The 21019-nt window shown below is 43.5% G+C and overlaps 1 protein-coding gene across 1 annotated transcript in view; it reads left to right on the top strand.

Annotated features, from left to right (window-relative positions):
- The window catches only part of DGKI (diacylglycerol kinase iota), a 115833-nt gene extending 100099 nt beyond the window's left edge, over window positions 1–15734 (top strand). The window contains exons 22-26 of the mRNA XM_019474399.1: window positions 2291–2328; window positions 4432–4552; window positions 12186–12222; window positions 14104–14203; window positions 15618–15734. Coding sequence (XP_019329944.1) covers window positions 2291–2328; window positions 4432–4552; window positions 12186–12222; window positions 14104–14203; window positions 15618–15734 — 413 coding nt within the window. The remainder of the gene's footprint in view (window positions 1–2290; window positions 2329–4431; window positions 4553–12185; window positions 12223–14103; window positions 14204–15617) is intronic.
- Window positions 15735–21019: the final 5285 nt, after the last annotated feature.

Below are 21019 nucleotides of genomic sequence, written 5' to 3'. Positions count from 1 at the left end.
AAAGATAAAATGAATGACACAAGGATTAAATTCTGCTCTGCTATTAATTTGGGCTGAGCCAGTATTAGAATTATTGGGAAAAAAAAGAAGGATGTAAACCACTGAAATTGAAATCTGAAGAAAATATGTACATGTATTTTTCCAGTTCTAGCTCTTACCTGCTGCTATTTGTCTTTTTCCATTCCTCAAATCTGGATGCCAGATGCCAGAGGGATTTGCAGGACTTAGTTTAACTCATGGTCACTGCAAAACTACCCTAAATCCAATGTTACAAGAATTGCTGCTACTGCTTTCCCAAGTCAGAACTTAGCTGACTGGGTTTTTGCTTTTCCCACTGCTGCATGGCCAGGGCGTAAGGCATTGCCAAGACCAGAAAGCCATGCACAACCCCAGGTGTTTTCAAGGAAAGGGTCATTTGAGTTGTCTTTGCACGTCCTTCTTCTGCAGTGTTTAGCCTGGATGTGTTGTTGTTTCTAAGCCGTAACAAGCTCCTCATGGAATTCACACTGTGCAGGTTCCTGTGTGTTATTTTTCAGAGGCAAGGCTGTACTATGGTTTTCTTTCCCCTTTGTTCCTCCCTACATGAGTTTTTGGCATCTTCATCAAGGATGGTACTTGAGCAAATGCTTAACTTGATTGCGCTGCCTAGACTCGAAGATAGAAATGGGCTTAGGCACTCTTGAAAAAGTATGAACTGAGGCAGATGTTTAATGCTTTCTAAGATACAAACCAAGTAAGTGCTTTCTCAGAAAGATTATTCATAATTGTTTTTTACTACATATATCATGATAGGGAGAAGGAGGAAAAAAGGAGGAAATAGCCGCATAGCAGTAGATTTCTAACAGCTTCTCATGTTTGTGGTTACTTGTCACCACGGTGTTTTTAGCTGAATGCAGCCTTATACATAGGGCAGTACAGAGTACCAGGCTTTTGCCTTCCTCCTTCTTTTTAACGGGCGTGGGGCAGACAGTAGCGGCTAGTGAGCAGCTCCTGGCTCTGTGCACAGCTATGTCCTGCCTTGCTATGAGCCTTTGTTCACTTTGCCTCTCTTTGTCTCTCTTTCCTTCTGTGTCTGTTTAAATTAGAAAGGCTAAAAAGGTGGGGACTGGCTCCTGCTCTGTGTTTGATCCTGCCTGCCAAACCTGGAGGACTTGCTGCCCACTGGCATGTCAAAATGTTTTTGTAATACAAAAAAATTATTAAGAAACTTCTATTTTGCCACCTAATCATCTGCACCTTGAGATTCTCAGTGTATTTGAGACTGACTGACCACTCCACCATCAGTATGAATAAAGCCTGAGAGGTCTGAGGATGCTTTCAGGTTCTCTGTGTTTGACATTCATAGAATCATAGAATCATTAAGGTTGGAAAAGACCTCTAAGATCATCGAGTCCAACCGTCAACCCAACACCACCATGCCCACTAAACCATGTCCCTAAGCACCGCATCTACACGTCTTTTAAATACTTCCAGGGATGGGGACTCAACCACTTCCCTGGGCAGCCTGTTCCAATGTTTAACCACTCTTTCAGTAAAGAAATTTTTCCTCATAGAATCATAGAATCATTGAGGTTGGAAAAGACCTCTAAGATCATCGAGTCCAACCATCGACCCAACACCACCATGCCCACTAAACCATGTCCCTAAGCACCGCATCTACACGTCTTTTAAATACTTCCAGGGATGGGGACTCAACCACTTCCCTGGGCAGCCTGTTCCAATGTTTAACCACTCTTTCAGTAAAGAAATTTTTCCTCATGTCCAATCTAAACCTCCCCTGGCACAACTTGAGGCCATTTCCTCTTGTCCTATCACTAGTTACTTGGGAGAAGAGACCGACACCCACCTCGCTACAACCTCCTTTCAGGTAGTTGTAGAGCACGATGAGGTCTCCCCTCAGCCTCCTTTTCTCCAGGCTATTGACATTCTCCAGGCTCTCAGACACTGATGGTCTTCAGTGAAGGCTCAGGTGCCAGAGACTTGGGCCTACCCTGTGGACGCTGTTGAAAGGTCCCTGAAGTGTCTCAAGGCAAAAATTCAGATAGAAGCATGCAGTTCCAGGGCAGCATTGGAAACACTGGCTTGATGTCCCTACAGCTTTCGTGCAACATGGGCGCTCTTCCATTTGCCTGCCAGTGCAGGGTTTGCATTGGTTTTGATAGTATATGAGAATGCAAGTGGATTGAGGCATTGGTCTTAGTTTGCACATACTGTGAGCTATGTTCTCAGCTGTGAGGCTATATGCATAATGCTTTCTGCCTGACATTAGTTTTCTGTTTGTCTTTTCCAGCACTTCTACAGGCAGTCATAGCTGGTGATCTGCTGAAGGTAAGTACAGAGCACTGAGTGTACACTTTTTCACAGCTTTTTGCAGGTCTGATATTCTGTAAATTTTATCACACCTCTGCTCAAAACATAAATAGACTGCTGTAGGGACTGCTGGCAAGTGCCATTTTACAGCCTTTCCAGGAAACCCTGAATATTAGGGGAACATATCAATCAGGTGAGATGTGAAATTCGAGTGAATAGGATCTGGTGTTAGACAGCACCTTTCAGCCCAGGATTCATAGCGCGCTGCACAGAGCAATGTGTCAGTTACTAACAGGGAAATTACTATACTGGCAAATGCAACACTGAACAGCAGGGTAGTTCTGACACAGCCTTACACAGTAAAGGATATTTTATGGCAGTGAGGTTGGTGGCCAAGCCCCTAGAGTTGCTAAAGACTTCTTAACTTCTACCTAGGCAACCACCAGACCAGGTAGAACAAACCTCAGCTTGTTTTATCATCTGATGGATGTCTCAAAACATGTAGTGTCTTGGTATTGTTAGTTATTGGGAGGAAAAGGCACCAATGTTTTGTGCCCAAAGTCTGAAGTTCCATGTCTGACAGTTATTCAGGCTGTGTTTTTCAGTAGCCAAGTTAGGATTTGAAAACACGCCCTTGAATTTGGGTGAGGACTGTGATTAATGATTGCAATTTTATCTGCGAGAAGCCAAGCTTGGAGCCATTTTAAAAATGGCAGTACTGTTAGGCCAACTCTTTGCCTGCATGTGCCCCTTCTATACCTCCACCCCTGTGCTTGTGGCTGCAGCATCTAGGGAGCAGCCCTTCAAGCAGCAGTCATAAAAATATTGTCCCCTTTCAGCTTCTTGAAAACTTTTTGCCTGAGTTTGCTTTGACAGGGAAACTTCTTGCCTTCTTCACATGTACTGCATCATAAATGATGCTGTCGTGGTTTAACCTCAGTCGGCAACTGAGCACCACACAGCTGCTCACTCACTCCCCCTTGCCTCCAGTGGGATGGGGGAGAGAATCTGAAGAGCAAAAGTGAGAAAACTTATGAGTTGAGATAAAAACAGTTTAATAATTGAAATAAAATAAAATCCTAATAATAATAATAGTAATAATAATAAGAAGAATATACAAAACAAGTGATGCACAATGCAATTGCTCACCACCTGCCGACCGATGCCCAGCCAGTCCCTGAGCAGCAGCCCCCCGCCAGCTTTCCCCAGTTTATGTACTGAGCATGACATCACATGGTATGGAATGTCCATTTGGCCAGTTTGGCTGTGCCCCCTCCCAGCTTCTTGTGCACCTCCAGCCTTCTCAGTTGGTAGAGCATGGGAAGCTGCAAAATCCTTGACGAATATAAGCACTGCTTAGCCACAACTAAAACATCGGTGTGTTATCAACTTTGTTCTCGTCCTAAATCCAAAACACAGCACTGTTCCAGCTACTAGGGAGAAAATTAACTCCATCCCAGCCGAAACCAGGACAGATGCCCCACTGTCACAATCCTCTCCCTCTTTTCTGCAGTGATCTGCACTGCAATCCCCCCCGCCAGAGTTTGCAGCATTTCTGAGACCTGGCCGGTTGCTGTTTCCTGCCCGTTCTTACCCCGCATAGTGCTTCCCCCTCTGCCACTCCTGGGTAGGGGGCAGAGAGTGAGAAGGGAGATCTGGGGCAGCTGAACCCCACCTCCCTGCAGATTTTTGAGTTGGAGTTTTCTGGTTTAGTCAGAAAGTGTTTGTTTCCTGTGCTGAGGAAAAATTGGAATATTCAGTAGAGAAGCCAGAATCTTCTATCAAATACATATATTTTAAAATATCCCAACAGCTTCACCAGAAGTGGTTTGCAAGCATTGCTAGCAAGCAACAATTCATCACCGGTACAGTAGCAATGTCTCATTGTTTAGGAAATACAAACTGTTTTTCTTAACCCATATAATTGTTAATACTTCTAGTTTCAGGTATTTTTTCACTGGGGCCTCAAAGCTGGCTTTAAAGTAATATTTTATTTCATTTTATTCCATTTTTGTACTGATCTCCTATGAAAATTAGTAAATAATTTGCCTGCATATTTGTTTTTCTGCTCCTACCATCTTATCCCTCTGTGTGTTTTGTTTTGTTTTGTTTTTTTTCCAGTTCATAGAATGCTGTAAAAAAGGAGCCAATTTGTTAATCCAAGGACCTGATCACTGCTCCTTGTTGCACCATGCTGCCAAGACTGGGCACGGCGAGATTGTGAAATACATCCTGGAGCATGGTGAGTCACAGTGGGCAAAGCCACAGAGAGCTGTACTTCAGCCAAGTGTCAGTCAGGTAAAACACACTGTGCGGCTGGAAGTGCCCTCACTCATCTGTCGTCACCCTCAGCAAAATGTCTACCTGCAGCATGCGTGAGCAGGAGGCTAGGAATGTGGTAGCAATGACAGTGATAGCTCCTGATAAAGGGAAAGTGTGGAAACAAAAATAAAGATGGCTTTTGAGGAGGATGGATGTTTTCACAGTTGCATCAGCTGGGGGGCTGTGAAGAAGCAGTGTGATGCTCTAGTTAGAACCCCTGGCACAGGAATCCTGTAAACTAATTTGTTTTTCAATTAGAGCATATGTTGTAGAAAGCATCTGATCTCCATTAAAACATTTACAGCGATGGAGGGCCCATCCAACCATTGGTATTATTTCAGTATTTAATAACACACTGGTTAGCAATCTGTGCATTTATTTCTAGACTGGATTTGCCTAGCTTCCCTTCCAACCTTCCAATATTGTGTCTCTGTTAGATTCAAGACTACACGATAACAAAAATTTATGATCTCCATTTTATGTTTAAATTTATAGGCTGTGATCATGCCATTTCCCTTTTTTCCTTTCAACTCTTTATCTTTGTCAGTAACAGGACTGCAGGCATGCTTACACAGGCTATGCAGCAGTTTGTGTGTGTACATACGTTTGAGGCAGTCACATTTAGGAGTTTCTGCCTGTTGAACTACTGTAATCTTGTTCATGGGTTGCTGGAGAGTGGTACAGTAATATCGTCACTGCTCTGCACGCAGAGCTAAAGTCCCAGTGATCAGCCTCCTGCACTGTAGGAAACGTTTTCTAGTCCTTTAAGCATTCTTGTAACTCTTCTCTGATCCCTCTTCAAAATATCAATGGCTATTTTGACTTCTGGATGTCAAAATCAACTATATTATTTCAGCAGCAGTGTTAGCACTAAACACAGAGACTGCCTCTGGCAATTGGAATAAGTGTTAGCTAATGCTCGAAAGTTACTGCAGAAATTGTACGGAGAGAAGAAAAAAGTACAACTCATAGGAAAGGAAGAGGCAATAATCCATCTGTTAACATTTGTGTTAATTGGGGTGGGATTTAGCTCGAGCTTGACTCCTAAATTTAGGTGTTTACATATAGGTGTCATATAATCTATGGGTCTAAGTTCCTGTACTGTCAACAGGAACTTAGACTGTTCAACTGACTCAATTAATTTGCTCCTGTATGACTGAGGTACTAGAGGAGACCTGTCCTCTTTCAGTGGCAGATGGAAATGAGGAGGGCATCTTTAATAGCAGCAGACTTCTAGCATGACTAGCTCAAGGGAGACCCTAATCAAAGTAGTCATTGCAGCCCAGCAAGCGATTCAGCTGACAGTTACCTGTGCGCTTCATTCATTTAGCTAAACATAACTACCCAGTGTCATTTGTCCTTAGATATCCAGGACACCTGCATGGGTCTACAAGATAACATAAGGCCTGTAGGAGACCCATACTGGACTGGCCCATACTGGACATACAGGAGACCAAGCAAGCATCCCTGTCATTCCAAATGCATCCCAAGACCTGCCCGTAGGCATATCGAATGGCACAAAATAGCTGTGTGTGGGCAACTGAACTGTGCCCCAGATACCTGACTGAAGGGGTCTGAATTGCTACTGTACTCTTTTATGTAGAGATACCTTCACATGGGTAGCTAAGTGTAGTTGGCCTTATATCCAAATATTGGCTAGTTTTCTCCCCGATTGTAACAAGTCTTACCAGTGCTAACTCTACCTCCTATTTAACTTCTCTGGATTATCTCATTAGTCACATTGCATATACATGGCTCTGAATTCTGTAGACAGACGTAATTTCACTTAGTTTTCTTACTGCCTCTGGTCTCTTCTCACAGTGCACATGACCTGTGCCAATTCACTGTCATGGTTGCCTCTCCAGGATTTTTCTTAGGCACATATACCTTAACTTACAGTCTGAGCCAGTTACACTTCCTTTGGTGAAGGTTTAAAATGAGATCATTTAAGCTGGTAAGGATGTGAGCAGGGAATCCATGGGAATTTTTGAAGTGAATAGAGAAATGTGAGGGATTACGGACTGTTAGACAAAGACAAACCAGAAGGTTGAGCAAATGTCAGCTCAGTTCGTCTCTCCCCCCTTTATCCCCAAGGATGGCAGGAAGCTTTTGCAGCTTTCCAGACATATGTCCTCTGGGCTTCTCCAAATGCATTGTTTGTTTAACATTCTCTGGGGATCAGAGAGTGCATGGGACAGTGCTCTAATAGGGGCTTCCTCTCTTCTCCCACCAAGCAATTAATGAAACTCATTTCTACCCTGGGCACTTCTCAGTCACAAACGAGCTCTCTTGCTGAATCATCATCATCATAATGTCCTTGTTTTTCTGTTGCGTTCTCTGGCATCTGGCATCTTCTCAACATTAATTAGTGTATAAGACCCAATCCAACGCTACTAATATCTGAGGCTTTGCCTGTATCTAGCTTCTCATTTCTGCTGATATCCACCCTTGATAAAAATGGGTCTTACTCCTGTTCTAGCAATTACCTCTGCCCAGCCATACTTCCTCTGTAGTTTGTCTGCTTCCCATACATGGCTGGAGATAGTTAATATTTCCAAGAATTCCACTGCAAAATACCCTCCAGCACACAGCACAGAAAACCTGTTATTAATCACACAGGGAAAATCTTCTGAATATCTTTAAAAAACAACAACAAAACCCACCATACCAGGAATTTTAACTGCGTAGTGTGAAACGAGTGGGGTGAATCGAACATGATGCAGGAGTTGGGGAATCCCCCCCTGCCCATAGCACTGGGATTATGAAGGAGAGAAAATGGTGTAGTGATGCTGTGACTGTCCTTTATAGAGATGGCTTTATGCTTTCTGCAAACATGCAGAGGACATTAATGCAAGAGGTTATTCTGTGATCTTGATCAGAATGATTTCAGATGTTAAGGGGAGGAAAATAACCCTTCTTAAATTAGAAAAAGCAGAGATGAGTCACACAAGGAGACTGCTGTGCAGTATTGCCAGATACTTAGCAGTGGACTAGCACAAGCCTGGAATAGCAGCTGAAGCACCAATGTAGTAGGTGTCAGAACGACAGCTGCTTACTGCTGCAGAAACAGTTGTGTTGGCTGCTGTTCCTGTAAAACAGTTTCTCTCTGTCCCCTGTGCAGGAAGGGCAGATACACAGACCTATATGTTGTTCAAGACTGCCTTCCTAAATCACGGGTCTTTTGCTTGTAGTAGGAGGGTCACCTTTTAAGATCTGTCTGTAGCTGGGCTAAGGAACACTTAGCTTGAAACTGAGGGCCAAACTCAGTAGGTATCAGAACCACATCTGTTTATTGCTTCAGGCAGCAACTGTCTCACACCCTAATGCGTACATATTAGAGAAGAGTTAACTGTTTACTTGCTTAACACAAACAGAATTAGGGAAGACTTAAGAAGCTCCATTAGAAAAAGGACCTCCTAAATCATCAGCTGTATTTGGAATCAGACTTGGGTTGGAGTCTTTATCTGGCATTTCTGAACTATTTATAATTTTAACCAGTATACAAGACATTCCAAGGTTTGCCTTCTCCTTGTCTTCTCCTCTTCTCTAGAGGCTCAAAAGACAAACAAGAATTCTGTAGTTCATCTAGAGTATTTTAATTTTAAACAGAAGAGAGGAAAGAGGTTTACAGTTGCCTTAGGAGTTTGTGGTGGGAACTTCTGATGGAATGGTCAGTCAGTAGAGCATCCCATCCTGAACATATCTGTGACCTCAAACCTCGATGTCCTTGCTCCGTTATGTAGCATCCTCTGGTAAAAAAGGTGATGGTTTCATTACTCTTAGCACTGCAAAGTCAACAGTGAAGAGCAATCAGTGAGTTTGGATTTGCATCCTGACCAGATTTAGGAGTTCCAAAGAAGGCTTTTGGAAAGCAAATTTTGCCTTGAGAGAGATGTATGTCAGGGACAAAGTTTGAATAGCCATCAGAAAGCAACACTGAAGGAGAGTGAGTTTGCCTGACATATGCTAGTATGTCTAGATTTGCAGAATGTTTTAGGGTAGTGGACATTTGTGAGGGGCCTAAGCAGAAAACAGCTTAGTTTTTGTAGAAGACACACGGTATAAAATAGTCTATTTTAATTTGCAAGTTTACCAAACTTAAGGTCAACGTGGCTGGGAGACTGTTACGATGGAAGGCATGCTCCCATAACCTGACTACCCTCTATGTTACAGTGGAAATTCTGAGCTAAAAGATACTAGCAGTAAAAACCAGACACTGTTAATCTTCACATTGGGTAAAAATGAAGAGTGTGGAGTTGGGGGAAGGCTTGAAATAGGTCTGTCTTAGTAGCTACTATTCTTTTAAAAATATTTCCTCTTTGAAGGTAAGGAAACAAATCCAGTTTTGTCCCCCACATAACAACCTCAGTCAAGTTATTAGACAAAGAGAGTTTAGACAGATAAACACCCAGAAACGCTGATAATGTCTGACGTTACTGCTTAAAGCAATACCCTTCTTCCCCAGTTCTGTGAAGGACTGGCAGGGGTTAATAGCTGTATGTCTCCTGTGGGTAGCTGTAACCACATCCATTGGAGAGGGCAGGGTGTGCTGCCGGCCTGGAGGCCTTTCGGACTGCATGGTGCTGTATATTTTGGAAATGCCTCTGAAATATGGTCATTTAGTGTCTCTTTTATGTTGTAGTGAGCTCAGCTAAAGGGCAGCTGCTCTTGAGCATCTCCTTCCCTTCCCTTCCCTCCTCCCGTCCCCAGCTCAGGCTGCTTTGCCTCCTGAGAAACTGGAGAGGGGCTTTGGTGGAGTGAAAGTGGGCAGAAGGAGAGAAGGAAAAAAGTTAATAATTCTACACAGACAGTCTATCGGAGATGTTAAGGAAAGAAAGTGATCTCAGCTGGGCTTCCCCTCAGTGCGTCATGCTTTTCAGCTCCTTTCATGCGAACTTATCCCCCCCCATCCCCCTCCCATCTCCATCCTGCCATTCTTTAGCCCCCGAGTTGTTCTCTCTCTTTCTCTCTCTTTTTTTTACTCCCTCCACCTCTCCACACATTTCTATCTTTTGTTTTTATTCCCCCCCCTGCTGTTTTCCTTGATAGAAATCTCACTCATGCATTTCCCTTCCGGATTTCTATTGGGTTATTTTGTCCTCTCTCTCTCTGCGCCTTGGTCCCCTTTTCTTTCGCTGCCTCTTGTCCTGGAGTAAAACAGCTGCCTCCCCGCTGGGTCAGGATGACAGTGCCGTTAGCTTTCCCAGTGCCAGCCCTTCCCACATCTGTGCAGCTTTTGTCCCAGGGCAGAGGGGGATTTGGAATGGTCGGTTGGCAGCGCCAGGGAGACTGATGTAAAAATGAGGTCCAAAAAAGAGGGGAAAGGGAATTAGGAGGAGGGCGTGAGATGGTTTAAGAGAAGCACAAGTGAAAATAAAATAAAGAAGTAAAGGGCACAGCTCAGGCTGTGTGTGAGTTGGGACATTCCAGCTTCAGAGACAGGCCAGAAAGAATGAAACGAATGAATCCTGGTACCACGTTGTGCTGCTAATCGATTAACCCCAATATCTGGCCCTTACGTATGATGAGGATGGAGTTGGGGCACTCCCATGAAATGCTTTATTTGGGACAGTATCTGGGAGAACACCCTTTGCACACAGGGAGGATGTACGTGGCACCTCCTCAGGTCTGCACTCACAGGCTGCCTTGCTCAGTCCTCAGCACTCAGCTCCTCTGTCCTAGCCTTGCTGTTTCTTCCTACTTAAGACTGGTTTTCCTTCACCCTTGGCTTCCCATCTCCCCAGACCCCCTCTGCCCCAGCTTCTCCTCCCTCTCAGGTCATATTCTTCTAACTTCTCTCCATCCTTCCTCCTAATATTTTAACACCTTTTTCCGTTCTCCTCCACTTACCAGGGCAAGTACCTCTATGCCCAATGCAGCCAGCCCAGTCACCCTGTTCTACCTTTGCATTACAACCTTTCTTGTGCCATCCATGAACAGAAATAATAGTTTACTTGGCAGTGTCTTTTCTAACACACTGCAGGCCATTCCTGGTTACCTATCACTGGGATGTGGCATTGCAGCAAGCCATGGAGAATTGCCTCTATTTTTGAGATAACATGATTTTCTTTTCTCCTGGGAGATGTAAGGGAGTCTTTTTGTTCACCTCTTGTTTTTTTTTTCTTTTTAGTTTCTCAGGCATTATTTTTCTTTCCTCTCAATGAGGGTCCCTGCTTAGCCCCCTGTATCCTTCTTCATACTTATGGGAGCTCAGAGGTCTTGAGTGATTGTTCTTTTTGATGGGGAGGATTGAACACATAACTGCCAAGTGAGGAGATGATGTGTGGCGGTAGAGTCAGGGTGCTGTGCTTTAAAAATTGACAGTGGCTAATGAGTTTGGAGAACTGCCGTGACAGGTATGCAATGCCCTGTGCACTGGGGACTAAGCATGATACTTTTTTGACCACCCCTTTCTCATGATGACAGAAGATGAAGTGAAGGAGCTACCTGCAGGTCCTGAAGCTGAGGCAGCCGGCTGCCCCGATGATACTGCATGTGTATGTTGTAAAAGGAGTGAGGGAGAGCCAGGCTGCTCTGATCCATTTTGACACATACTTAGAGTGAAAGGAGTGTAGAGAGGTTGTGTGTAGGCCTTAGTAAGCAAGTAGTGTGAAATTCCTCAGTTTCAGGTGAGATTTGCTGTAAGCTCTTGAGGACTCTTGAATTTCAAAGTCAAAGTGTGCTGGAGAGAAATATTCATGCACAGGAAGGAAAATTCCTGTAAAGTTTCACTGTTCCCCTTGCTAACTGTCCCATACCATCTGGCACTATGCTCCAGAGCAGCGGAGACAAGAATAATAAGCCAGACTGCAAAGGGAAAAGTTTTTCTCATTTCAAATGCTATCCAGATCCTAGCCTTTCCATATCACTGTAATTCAGTGATGGAATTTGCTGCTATAAACATCTTCCTGTAATGAATATCAAGGACAAAAGAACATTAGCATAAATGCATTATTTTGTCCCACTTAACAAAAATCTTTTCTCTTTTTCTTAATCTTACTTTCCTGATCATTGCTAACCAGTAGCGTACAGGATTTGCATATCAATATAAAGACCGCTGGGAATATTCCACCCTGATCTACATTCTGTATAACGCTGTTAAATAGAGTAGCACAGGGATGTCATTCAGAATGGAATTTGGCTAATTTCAACTTCCTAATGACATTTTCCCTCTAGTACTAACAATAGATTTTAACTTGCAATATATCAGGGTTTCTAGTGTATCAGCATTTTCAATGCATTGTACTTATGTGAACCACTTAATTGAGCAAGGTAAAGAGAGAGAAAATAAACTCCATGAATATTCATTCCCAGTATAATTTAGAGGCTGCTACTCCCGGGTGCTGACACTCCAGCAGGGACTCTGCGTTCAGAATTTTGCTAGTGCAAGGGCTTGCACAAGCAAATATTACCTTGAAGGTTGGCATATTTGTGCAAATTGGGCTTTCAGTTGGCTTGTTTTACATATTTGCACAGGGAATCTTCTCCTGGTAGTCATACTCTTCCAGTCATGCAGACAAATGTTATATGACATACCTGACTCTCTTTTGCAGGTCCATCTGAATTACTGGACATGACAGACAGTGAAACGTAAGTACAACCTACCCTGCCCTTCCCATTATGTGCATTAACCTAGCAGACTTCTCTTGTTTTTCAAGTGCAAACTTTCAAATAAAAAAGCTTGTAAAATGGCACATCTTTTAAAAAACAAAAAAGCAAACAAAAGTCCCCCCAAACCCAAACAACTACCTCATTTGTGGTTTTCTGGCCTAAAACAAATGTTTCTTGAACTCCAAAAAGGACTTCCTCTCTATTGCTTCCTATGCCTCCTTAATCTTTCTAGAAGAATACAAGTCCTGCATTGTGCTTTGATGTTTCCAGACTCCAGTTACTGAGGAAGCAACCTGAAGGGTAAATTCCAGAAATCAGGAAATTACTTTTCTTGCTCTACGGCTTTTCTTCAGTGCCTTCTTTATTCATCCAGAGTGCTCTGCCTTAGCTGTCCCAAGTGGCCACAACCTGTGCAGTCGAAGATTTATCTCGAGTAGTTAGAACCTCGATCGCCTCTGTTATTACGAAAAAAAAGACTTTACTTTCCAATTCCCAACTGCTCTACATCTTGTTGTATAATCAAGGTGTCACAAATAGTATATAAGGGAAGCATGAATAATCCTGGGAAGTATATGGAATATATGGGAAGCAAAAGTAACCTTTCTCATAGTGGTTAAACCTACCGTTCCTCATCCCACAGTGCCCTCCTCTGCTAACTGAGAACACCAGAAAGGTTCTGCACAAGGTGCATGTGTGCAGTCCAGGAGTGATGGAGTATGGATGGATTGCCTGTTTCTCTTCAAGCAGTAGCATAGCACAGCCACTGAAATAAAGTGCAAGTGAACATGGCTATGAGGGCTTCCCTTTGCAAAGGTCCCTCTACCACTAACTCTTGAAAATGGGAGGTTCGAGCTGTAACTGGCAGCATGAATTTGTCTTTTGATCCTCAGGGGGAAATCAGATAGTATCCCATTCTGAATCTAGTTCTCATGCAGCAGAGACAGATTCATTACAAGGTTGCCTATTAGTATTTCAACTTGCCCTGTCATGGACTGAGGCTGAAATTCCTTTATGTTCTCTCACTTTCTGGGTAAGTAGGTGCAAGATTTGTCCTACTACATGTATTTCTTGTCATTTGTTATTTTGGAGGTTATGTAATGGCCCTACTCATTGGACACTAGTATTAAGGACACCTTTTCAACCCCCTCAAAGCATACTTTCCTCCTCTTCCTAGGCAAATCTAGATAGATTTCTTTAACCTCGGTACTACAGTCAGTCTCAGAATCCTGTTACATGTAGCCCCATTCTGAGTGAGGAACTTTGCAATAAATCTGCTCCCACTACACAGCCTTCACTTTTGAAAAGCATGTGTTCAAGCTTCCCCAGTAGCTCACCAGTCCGGCAGTGGAAAACAAAAACACAGCTCTTGCTCTCATACATCCAAGAGAGCAAGGTATCAGAACCAGGGCAGCAAGTGCACCAGTCGTGACTTTGATGGGTAGGATTTTTCTAGGATGTGTCCAAGAATGAGGTTGAGGAAAGAAACTGCAGGAAGAAACAAACACTGTTGCTGTTTTGCCTGCTGTGAAATAAGAAGGTGGCTAGTTTGCCTTTGCAGCAGTTAGCAGAACTGGTGGTTGGATGGAAACATGACATTCAGTCCTTTGAATGGATAAAACCTGTGCATGTTTGTTTCCCACCCCTCAGAAGTTCTTCATCTGCTATTTGTGCATTGCAGGCTTTCCTACTGAATCAAAGGATGTAGATGCTAAGGGAGAGAGTGCACATGTCTACCTCTGCCAGCAAGAGGGAACCTCGCAGAAATACAGCATCCTTCTCTGTCTGTCCTCTGCACCTCATACTTCGTAAACGTACATTGGTGTGATGTCTCTCACTGCTGGTTTCTGTACTTTGGTCTAGGGGTGAGACAGCGTTACATAAGGCAGCCTGCCAGCGCCATCGTGCCGTTTGCCAGCTCCTGGTGGATGCGGGAGCCTCTCTGAGAAAGACAGACTCCAAGGTAACCCAGCCCTGTCAAACAGTTATAAAATACGGCCGCCAAGCGAGACCGATCAGCATCCGTCCCTGCTGTGTGCATGATTGAGGCTTCCTCGTGTGTGCCAAGAGCAGCCCTTTTTAAACAAGCTATTTTTATTTAGAAAACTGTATTGATTTAAACAAGTACAAGAGACTTCAGTCCCCAACATGGGTCATCTTCACCATAGTGAGAGCCTGGCCTCAAACTATTCGGTGTGTTGGGTGTGAATGAGGCATCTCCACAGCACAGCAGCATCCTCCTCCTGTGTGGTCAAAAGAGAGGCCTGTGGGCAAGGACCACCTGGGGGAGCCTTGGTTTGTGATTGCATAGCATCTGTGAGGCTTGATTATTGTGGCTGATTTGCTTTGTGAGGATGGCTAACCATTTTCTTTTGCCCTCGCTTGCCCCTGTGCTCACTGATGTGACACTAACCACAACCCTCTCTCGGTGTACGCTTGGCTGAGAAAGAAGTCTGGGCAAAATTAAACTCTAGGAATATTCTGTCAATACAACAATCCGATCACTTGGGAACATGGTCCAGAAGCTGCCCCTCTGGCATTTCTGAACATAAGCATCCTGTGGTCAGCAGCTGAGAGGTGGTTGGATCTCTGGGTTCCAGAGTCAGAAGCACCTTCACTGCAGCAAGACAATTAAAAACACTTCCTACCGTGTAATGCTGCATGGGGTAGCCTATAAGGGGGAGAGAGATCATATCTTTTTCAGGTGAGAGTACTGTACATTGCAAAAGATAATTTCTGCAACAGCTGAAATCCAGACAAGTGGCTTCTGACTTGTTAATCTTCATCTGCCCAGAAATCCAAGGATCAGGAGTGTTTTTGTGGAGATACATTAACGTGTTTCCAATATTTTTTCACAGTTTAGGATTAAGACTTGGTCCAATTTAACTTAAGGTAGCTCAGATAGCGGAGTAGCAAATTGATGCACTGAAAAATGATTTGTACTTGAGATAGAATGAGACACATTGAACTCATCTCAAATGTTGGGCGTCTCTCTGCACATCCTTAGCAAAGTGTGTAGTCTGTGAAGTGCACTTTTCAATTGTTAGCTACAGTACTGTGCGTCATATTCATTCCCATAGGGACTGTAGCCCTAAAATGAAAAATCAGTTCCTTCCAGCGTGTGAGCCCTTCTGTGTGATGTATCAAATAGCATGTCCTTGCAGAACTGCATGATTTGTCCTAAATCACACAAGGACTTTGAAAATCTTCAGAATATCGTGACTCTAATCATAGAAAAACACCAACTTGTACAACAAATAAGTAAATTCTCCAAATTTGCTTCTATCCTTCTTGTAGTAATTTCTCTGGGTCGTGCTTTCATCTGTTCTTCTAAATATGTTAGCACAAGACTTTCTCTTCATGTTTCTTTATTATAGGGTAAGACCCCTCGTGACAGGGCTCAGCAAGCTGGTGACCCAGATCTGGCCTCCTACCTGGAGAGTCGACAAAACTACCAAATGGTTTCCCATGAGGATCTGGAGACAGCAGTCTGATGTCTGAAAACGTCGAAGAGGATCCTTGGAAATCGCAAGGCTGCACCTGAGGCACTTGGGCATCATGTGAGGAAGAAGCTGATGGAACCAACGTGTCTCTCACTCTCGTGGAAAATACCTGAGGACATGCCACCAGTTTCTAAGGGCTACTGAGTCTTGCCACGGAACGGTTAGGTTCCATAAGTTAGCCCATGATGGATGAGGCGGGACACTCAAAGGTCTGTGGAATCCATGGGCCACAGAAATTTACCTTTATTGCTTCCAGCAAGTAGCATGAACTTCTCCCATGTTCATCTGTACAATTTATTAAAAAAAAAAAAAAAAAAAAGGAAAGAGAAAAGAGGGTGTGGGGGAACCAAACTAACTGGGACATTAAAACACCCAGCCAGGACCTCCTCCATCCCTACAGTTTTCTGCATTCCTTTTATTCTCCCATTCCCTTCACTTCTCATCAGTTAAATAGTACCTGTTATCTCTGTGTTAAGTTTTCACAAATGGTCAGGCAGTAGCAAAAAATTTGAGGAGCTCTGGATGCCCTTAGGAAAAACCCAACGTTTTTACCAGCTGCATTACCTCCCTTGCCGTCCTCTCGGAAGCTGCGTCCTCAGTGCTCAATCACCAGGGAGTTTTCTCACTTTTGGAGAGGACTCTGCCTATTGCCTTGTTTCCCAGGGTGCAGGACATGGTTAGATTTACAGCAGTAACAAAACCTAACCTCCTCATTGTTGCTGGGTATATGGTTACAGTATCCTCATGAGACAGCCATTTGTGTGGAAAGGAGTTATATGGGATACACCACGTTGTATGGCAGAGCAGAAAGTTACCAGTAAGGTTTCTCACACCACCATTGCATGTATAATGACCAACCTGATTCTGCTCAGGTTTCGGGCCTGCCTAAAAGCTGATAGCTATTTTTTACTTTTGAAAAGATGGGTTTTACACTGGGGAGAGATCTGTGCAAGATGGAGGGGTTTCTGATGGACTGACTTATGGACCCAGTCGTCTTTGCATTACAGCCAGAGGTAGGAAGGAGACCTAGAACACCAGCGGTCAGCCTAGGCCTGCTGCCGTCAACAAACAAATGAGCACCGCCCCGGTCACACTGGGGATAGGAAAACCTTCTTTGGCTGAACCTGTAAACTATCCGATTCCCCAAGGGAACAAAGTTTCAGAGAAGCTATCCCACTGGAGAAGGACAAGCGGCAGCTCTTTGCCTTGTTACCCACTATAGGCTCGGAAACGTAAAGTTGCTTAGCTGCTGTAAAGGCCAGCTGTGTCTTCTGTACTCGTCTGTTCTCTGTCTTACCTCAAAGATTATAACCACAAAAGAAGAGAAAGCAAAAACACATACACACAGGCATACACAAAATGTTCACCTTCAGGTTTTCAATCACTACAGACAACTCAGCTGCCAGAAATAGCAGAGCTTCCACTTCCACTTTGTCTGACCCATGAAGACGCTCAGAGACCACTTTTGGCATAATTCTTGCAATAGATTTTTGAATTTTGCTTTGTTGTTTGTTTTGAAAGATCCACCGGTGTGTGTTTTCACACGCCTTGCTAGGTGTAGGTCTCTGGTAGATGGTGATCATCGGGATTACGTGCAGTTTGGAAACCATGAAAATAACTCAGGTCATTATTCAGATAAGTTTTTCTTCCTTCATAAAAGTTGTGGAAATGAAATGAATGCGATTCTTTTTTTTTTTTTTTTTTAAAACAAGAGTGATTGTTGTGGCAGAGAGGGAGGAGCTGAAAAATATATTTTTTATTTTCTTCTGTTTTCAAAAGTTCATTTGATATGAGCAAAATATTTCTTTAGTATTTCTTCCTCTGGAAGGAAACTATATATTTGTAATCTATAGATCAATGGCGACATGAAATGTATTTTGTCTTATTTTCTGTCTTTACCTTTCTTGTTTAAAAAATAAAATATGAAAGCCAAATTCCTTCCCTTGATAATCATCCAGGGGCTTGTGGCGAGGGTCAGTATGTGTATATATTAGAACAGAATTTGGCAACTGTTAAAATAAAAAATCAGAGTATAATTTTGGTGTATGTGAAATTTCCACAAGGAAGATCCTTGCGCTGTGGTTTCATGGTAGGCCTTGTATCATTTCCCAGCTGTGAGGAAAGACGTTGCTGTAAATTTCTATATATTTGATGAAAAATAAGAATTATATTAGTATCACTTTTATCTTTTTGCTTTGTTTTACTGAAGTGAGAAATGGAGGAAGCTTCAGTGACAGCAGGGGCTGGGTTCTGTCCTGTGCTGAGGCCAGACCGGTGCCTGAGCAGAAGACAGTCAGTCAGCCCGTTGCAGCTCCCTGGTCCTTTAGTCCCATGAAGCAGGTGGAGCAGTAAAGGCTTGCTCTAATCACAGGTAGCTTCCAGAGGCCGTATGTGAATTATGATAAGGGAGCTGGGTCTGGTCCCTCTCTGTCCCCAGCGGTCCTCCCCTCGGTGAGACATTCCTCGTGCCCGGGGGGTGGCTGCAGCAGGGGCTGGCTCTGGAGCAGCTTGGCAGGATGGGCAGATTTCCTGAGCTCCTTTGTGCCATTCAGACTGCTCAAAGGAGCTTAGAGCACACGAGAGAGTCTGGCTTGCCTTTTTGACCAGCAGCTGGAGTACGATGCTATGATCAGGGTGAGCCTGTTGTGCCTCTGGAAAGCTGCCCGTGCTATGTGCTCAGTAGGAGGCAGTTACTGTAGGATGAAAATAAACCCCAGCACTGGAGATAGGACAGGAGCTGGCTGTACGTAGTGCCTTTAATATTCAAGGTGTCCCAAAGCACTGCACACATGATGCATTAGATATTGACGATGTATTGTATTTGTAGATAACAGAGCATGTGTATTGTTTTCTGCAATGGCTCACACACAGCCACGAATATCAGAAGTTGGTTCACTGAGGGAAGGAATTTGGGGCCAGGATGCTGCAGGATTCTTTCTTACCCCTTTTCAAGTGCCATGGGATTCTCGATTTTGGACAGCCACCAGAAGCAGGCAGACTCTGCAGCAGTTAAAGGTGACACGTACGTATTGAAACTCTTGAGCACTTGGGCTCTAGCTTAGTACAGTATCATTTTGTTTGCACTGTGCAGGGCCCAAATTCTAGTGTGCAGCTGGGAACTTTAAATTACATGTAAAACATTTTGATTTACTAAAAGCGTCTGTTCTGTGGCTGTGTCTATTAAGTGTGTATACTACTATATATATGTATATTTATAAATATCAGTATGCATATATATAGACTCACACACACATATGGGCGCACACTTTTAGAACTGTGCCATTTGAATGACAAAGTACCTAGGGATGCTCAGCTACTGGGGTTGCTGGACTGACGAAATGTCATTTTCCATTTTAATTTGTTATTAAAGGGGACCCTTTTCAGTAGAACTGAGGAGCTCCTGAATTGTTCCATTGTACTGGATTTACTGTCTCATTTTGGAGTTAAATGGAGGGAAAGAAAATATTTATAATGTTGATAAAATAAACTTACTTTTGTTTTTAATAGCATCAGTTACTCTTATTATTTCATGTTTCAATGCTAGAGATATCTTTATGTATGACGATGTCATACATTTCTCACTAATTATAGCATCGCTCAATATTGTGAGGTGTGAGGCTGCGACTCATGTAAGACAGGAGTTCAAGGCAAATTTTGCCCGTTACAAAATGGCCCTCAGACTCCAGTGGCTCTTTCACTATTTCACGTGATGGCTTGTCTGTGTTTTAGCGCTTTCAGATGTCTGTAGATGTTTTTACTGACACCTGTCACCCTTGCTTTTCCCCAGAAGCAGTAGAATTGTTCAGTCTCAGCTTGTGGTGCCGTAGCCTGGATTCGGACTACATGAGATGTCCCCTGCTACATGAGGACTGTCATATAGAAGCGCCAAAGACATAAATGAAATAGAACAAAATTGATGTTTTGTTGCCATTGATCTTCCCAATTATATTTGCAGAGCTGGTGGTGTTGTGGATGAATAGATGGGGCAGATAGTTTTTCTGGTGGTGTGGCCATGGGAGGTTGGTTTGAGTAGTATTTAATGGCCTCTTTTGCTCATTTTTGTCTTTGTCTTTGCCGTGACAGTGACATGCATGGTCATGAAAGTCACTAACACACAACCTCACCTAGAAGGTGGCTATTTTCCTTTCAGCCATCCCAGATGCCTCCTGTGGGGTGTGCTTATGTGCTGACCCTTCCAGTATATCAAAAGCTTGTTGAGATGATCTGACTCTGGGCAAAAGCTATGAAATGGGCAAGGTACATTGGTAGCTTTAAGCTTGCTGCGGGTTTAATGGTACTCAAGAAATGTATGGACAAGCTGGGAATTTGGATGCCTTGAAAACAGTCCAAGGACAATTCTGTCCTTGCACTCCATGTACTCCAAGAAGGAAGCAGTTCTTCTTGCTGATCCATTTGAGGTCTATCACTTTCTTTCCCTCCCTTTTTGCTGCTTTTGCACCAGACTAACATCCATGGAGAAGTATTTTATAAGAATGGTGTTTAAGCTTGTTGAAAGTAATATTTCTATCTCCATTATACCTATTCTTTTCCATTCATCAGACATTATTTCCTCTCTATTTTCCTCACTGAATCTGAGCCAAAGCGACATTGAGTTATTAGCTTCCTAATTAATCTAAAACATCAAATGTGAGTATCTTAGGTCATTTCAGCAGTCCTGGTAACAGCTTATTATATACCTGTGCCTTTCTGGATACCTGTGAAGCTATAGGACACAGTATTACAGGGTTCACTGTGGTAATCTTTTCATTTGGCTTTCTTAACAACAATGTAGGCAACTATTTTTCTTAGTAAAGGATAGCTACAGCTTTAAAATCCCGTGAGCCGCCTGCCAAAATCTGTTGATTGCAACGGCAACTCAGTAGTGTGCTAAAAGTGACTTGCTAGCATATTGATGAAGACCGGAATTTTATGTGGAGTATGTGTTTTGAGCTTCAGTGCTTTAACTCCCTTTGGAAGTGCAGGATGCAGATAATGGCTGCACTGTGGAAACGCCTCAAGAGGAGCTATAGCCCAGCCCTGCACCCAGCTCTTGGGGTGAACAGAATATATAGAGGGGTCAGGATGTCTCAGCCTTTGCTGAGGAGTTACCGGTGCAGACAGGCTGCAGCAGCTCGGCACTTGGCTTGGGCTGCCCAGAAGTAGGCCAAGTACTTGGGCAGTTTCTCACTTCCATTTCAAAGCTGGCTTATAAGGGATGGACTACCCAGCAGTCAAAGCGGTGACCGTGGCTAAGTGTACTCCAAGTTGTGCCATGG

Source organism: Aptenodytes forsteri, unplaced genomic scaffold, assembly GCF_000699145.1.
Source record: "Aptenodytes forsteri isolate BGI_AS27 unplaced genomic scaffold, ASM69914v1 Scaffold56, whole genome shotgun sequence".
Lineage (NCBI taxonomy): Eukaryota > Metazoa > Chordata > Aves > Sphenisciformes > Spheniscidae > Aptenodytes > Aptenodytes forsteri.
Note: the sequence above shows the minus strand (reverse complement) of the source record. Positions and strands in the feature narration are given on the sequence as shown.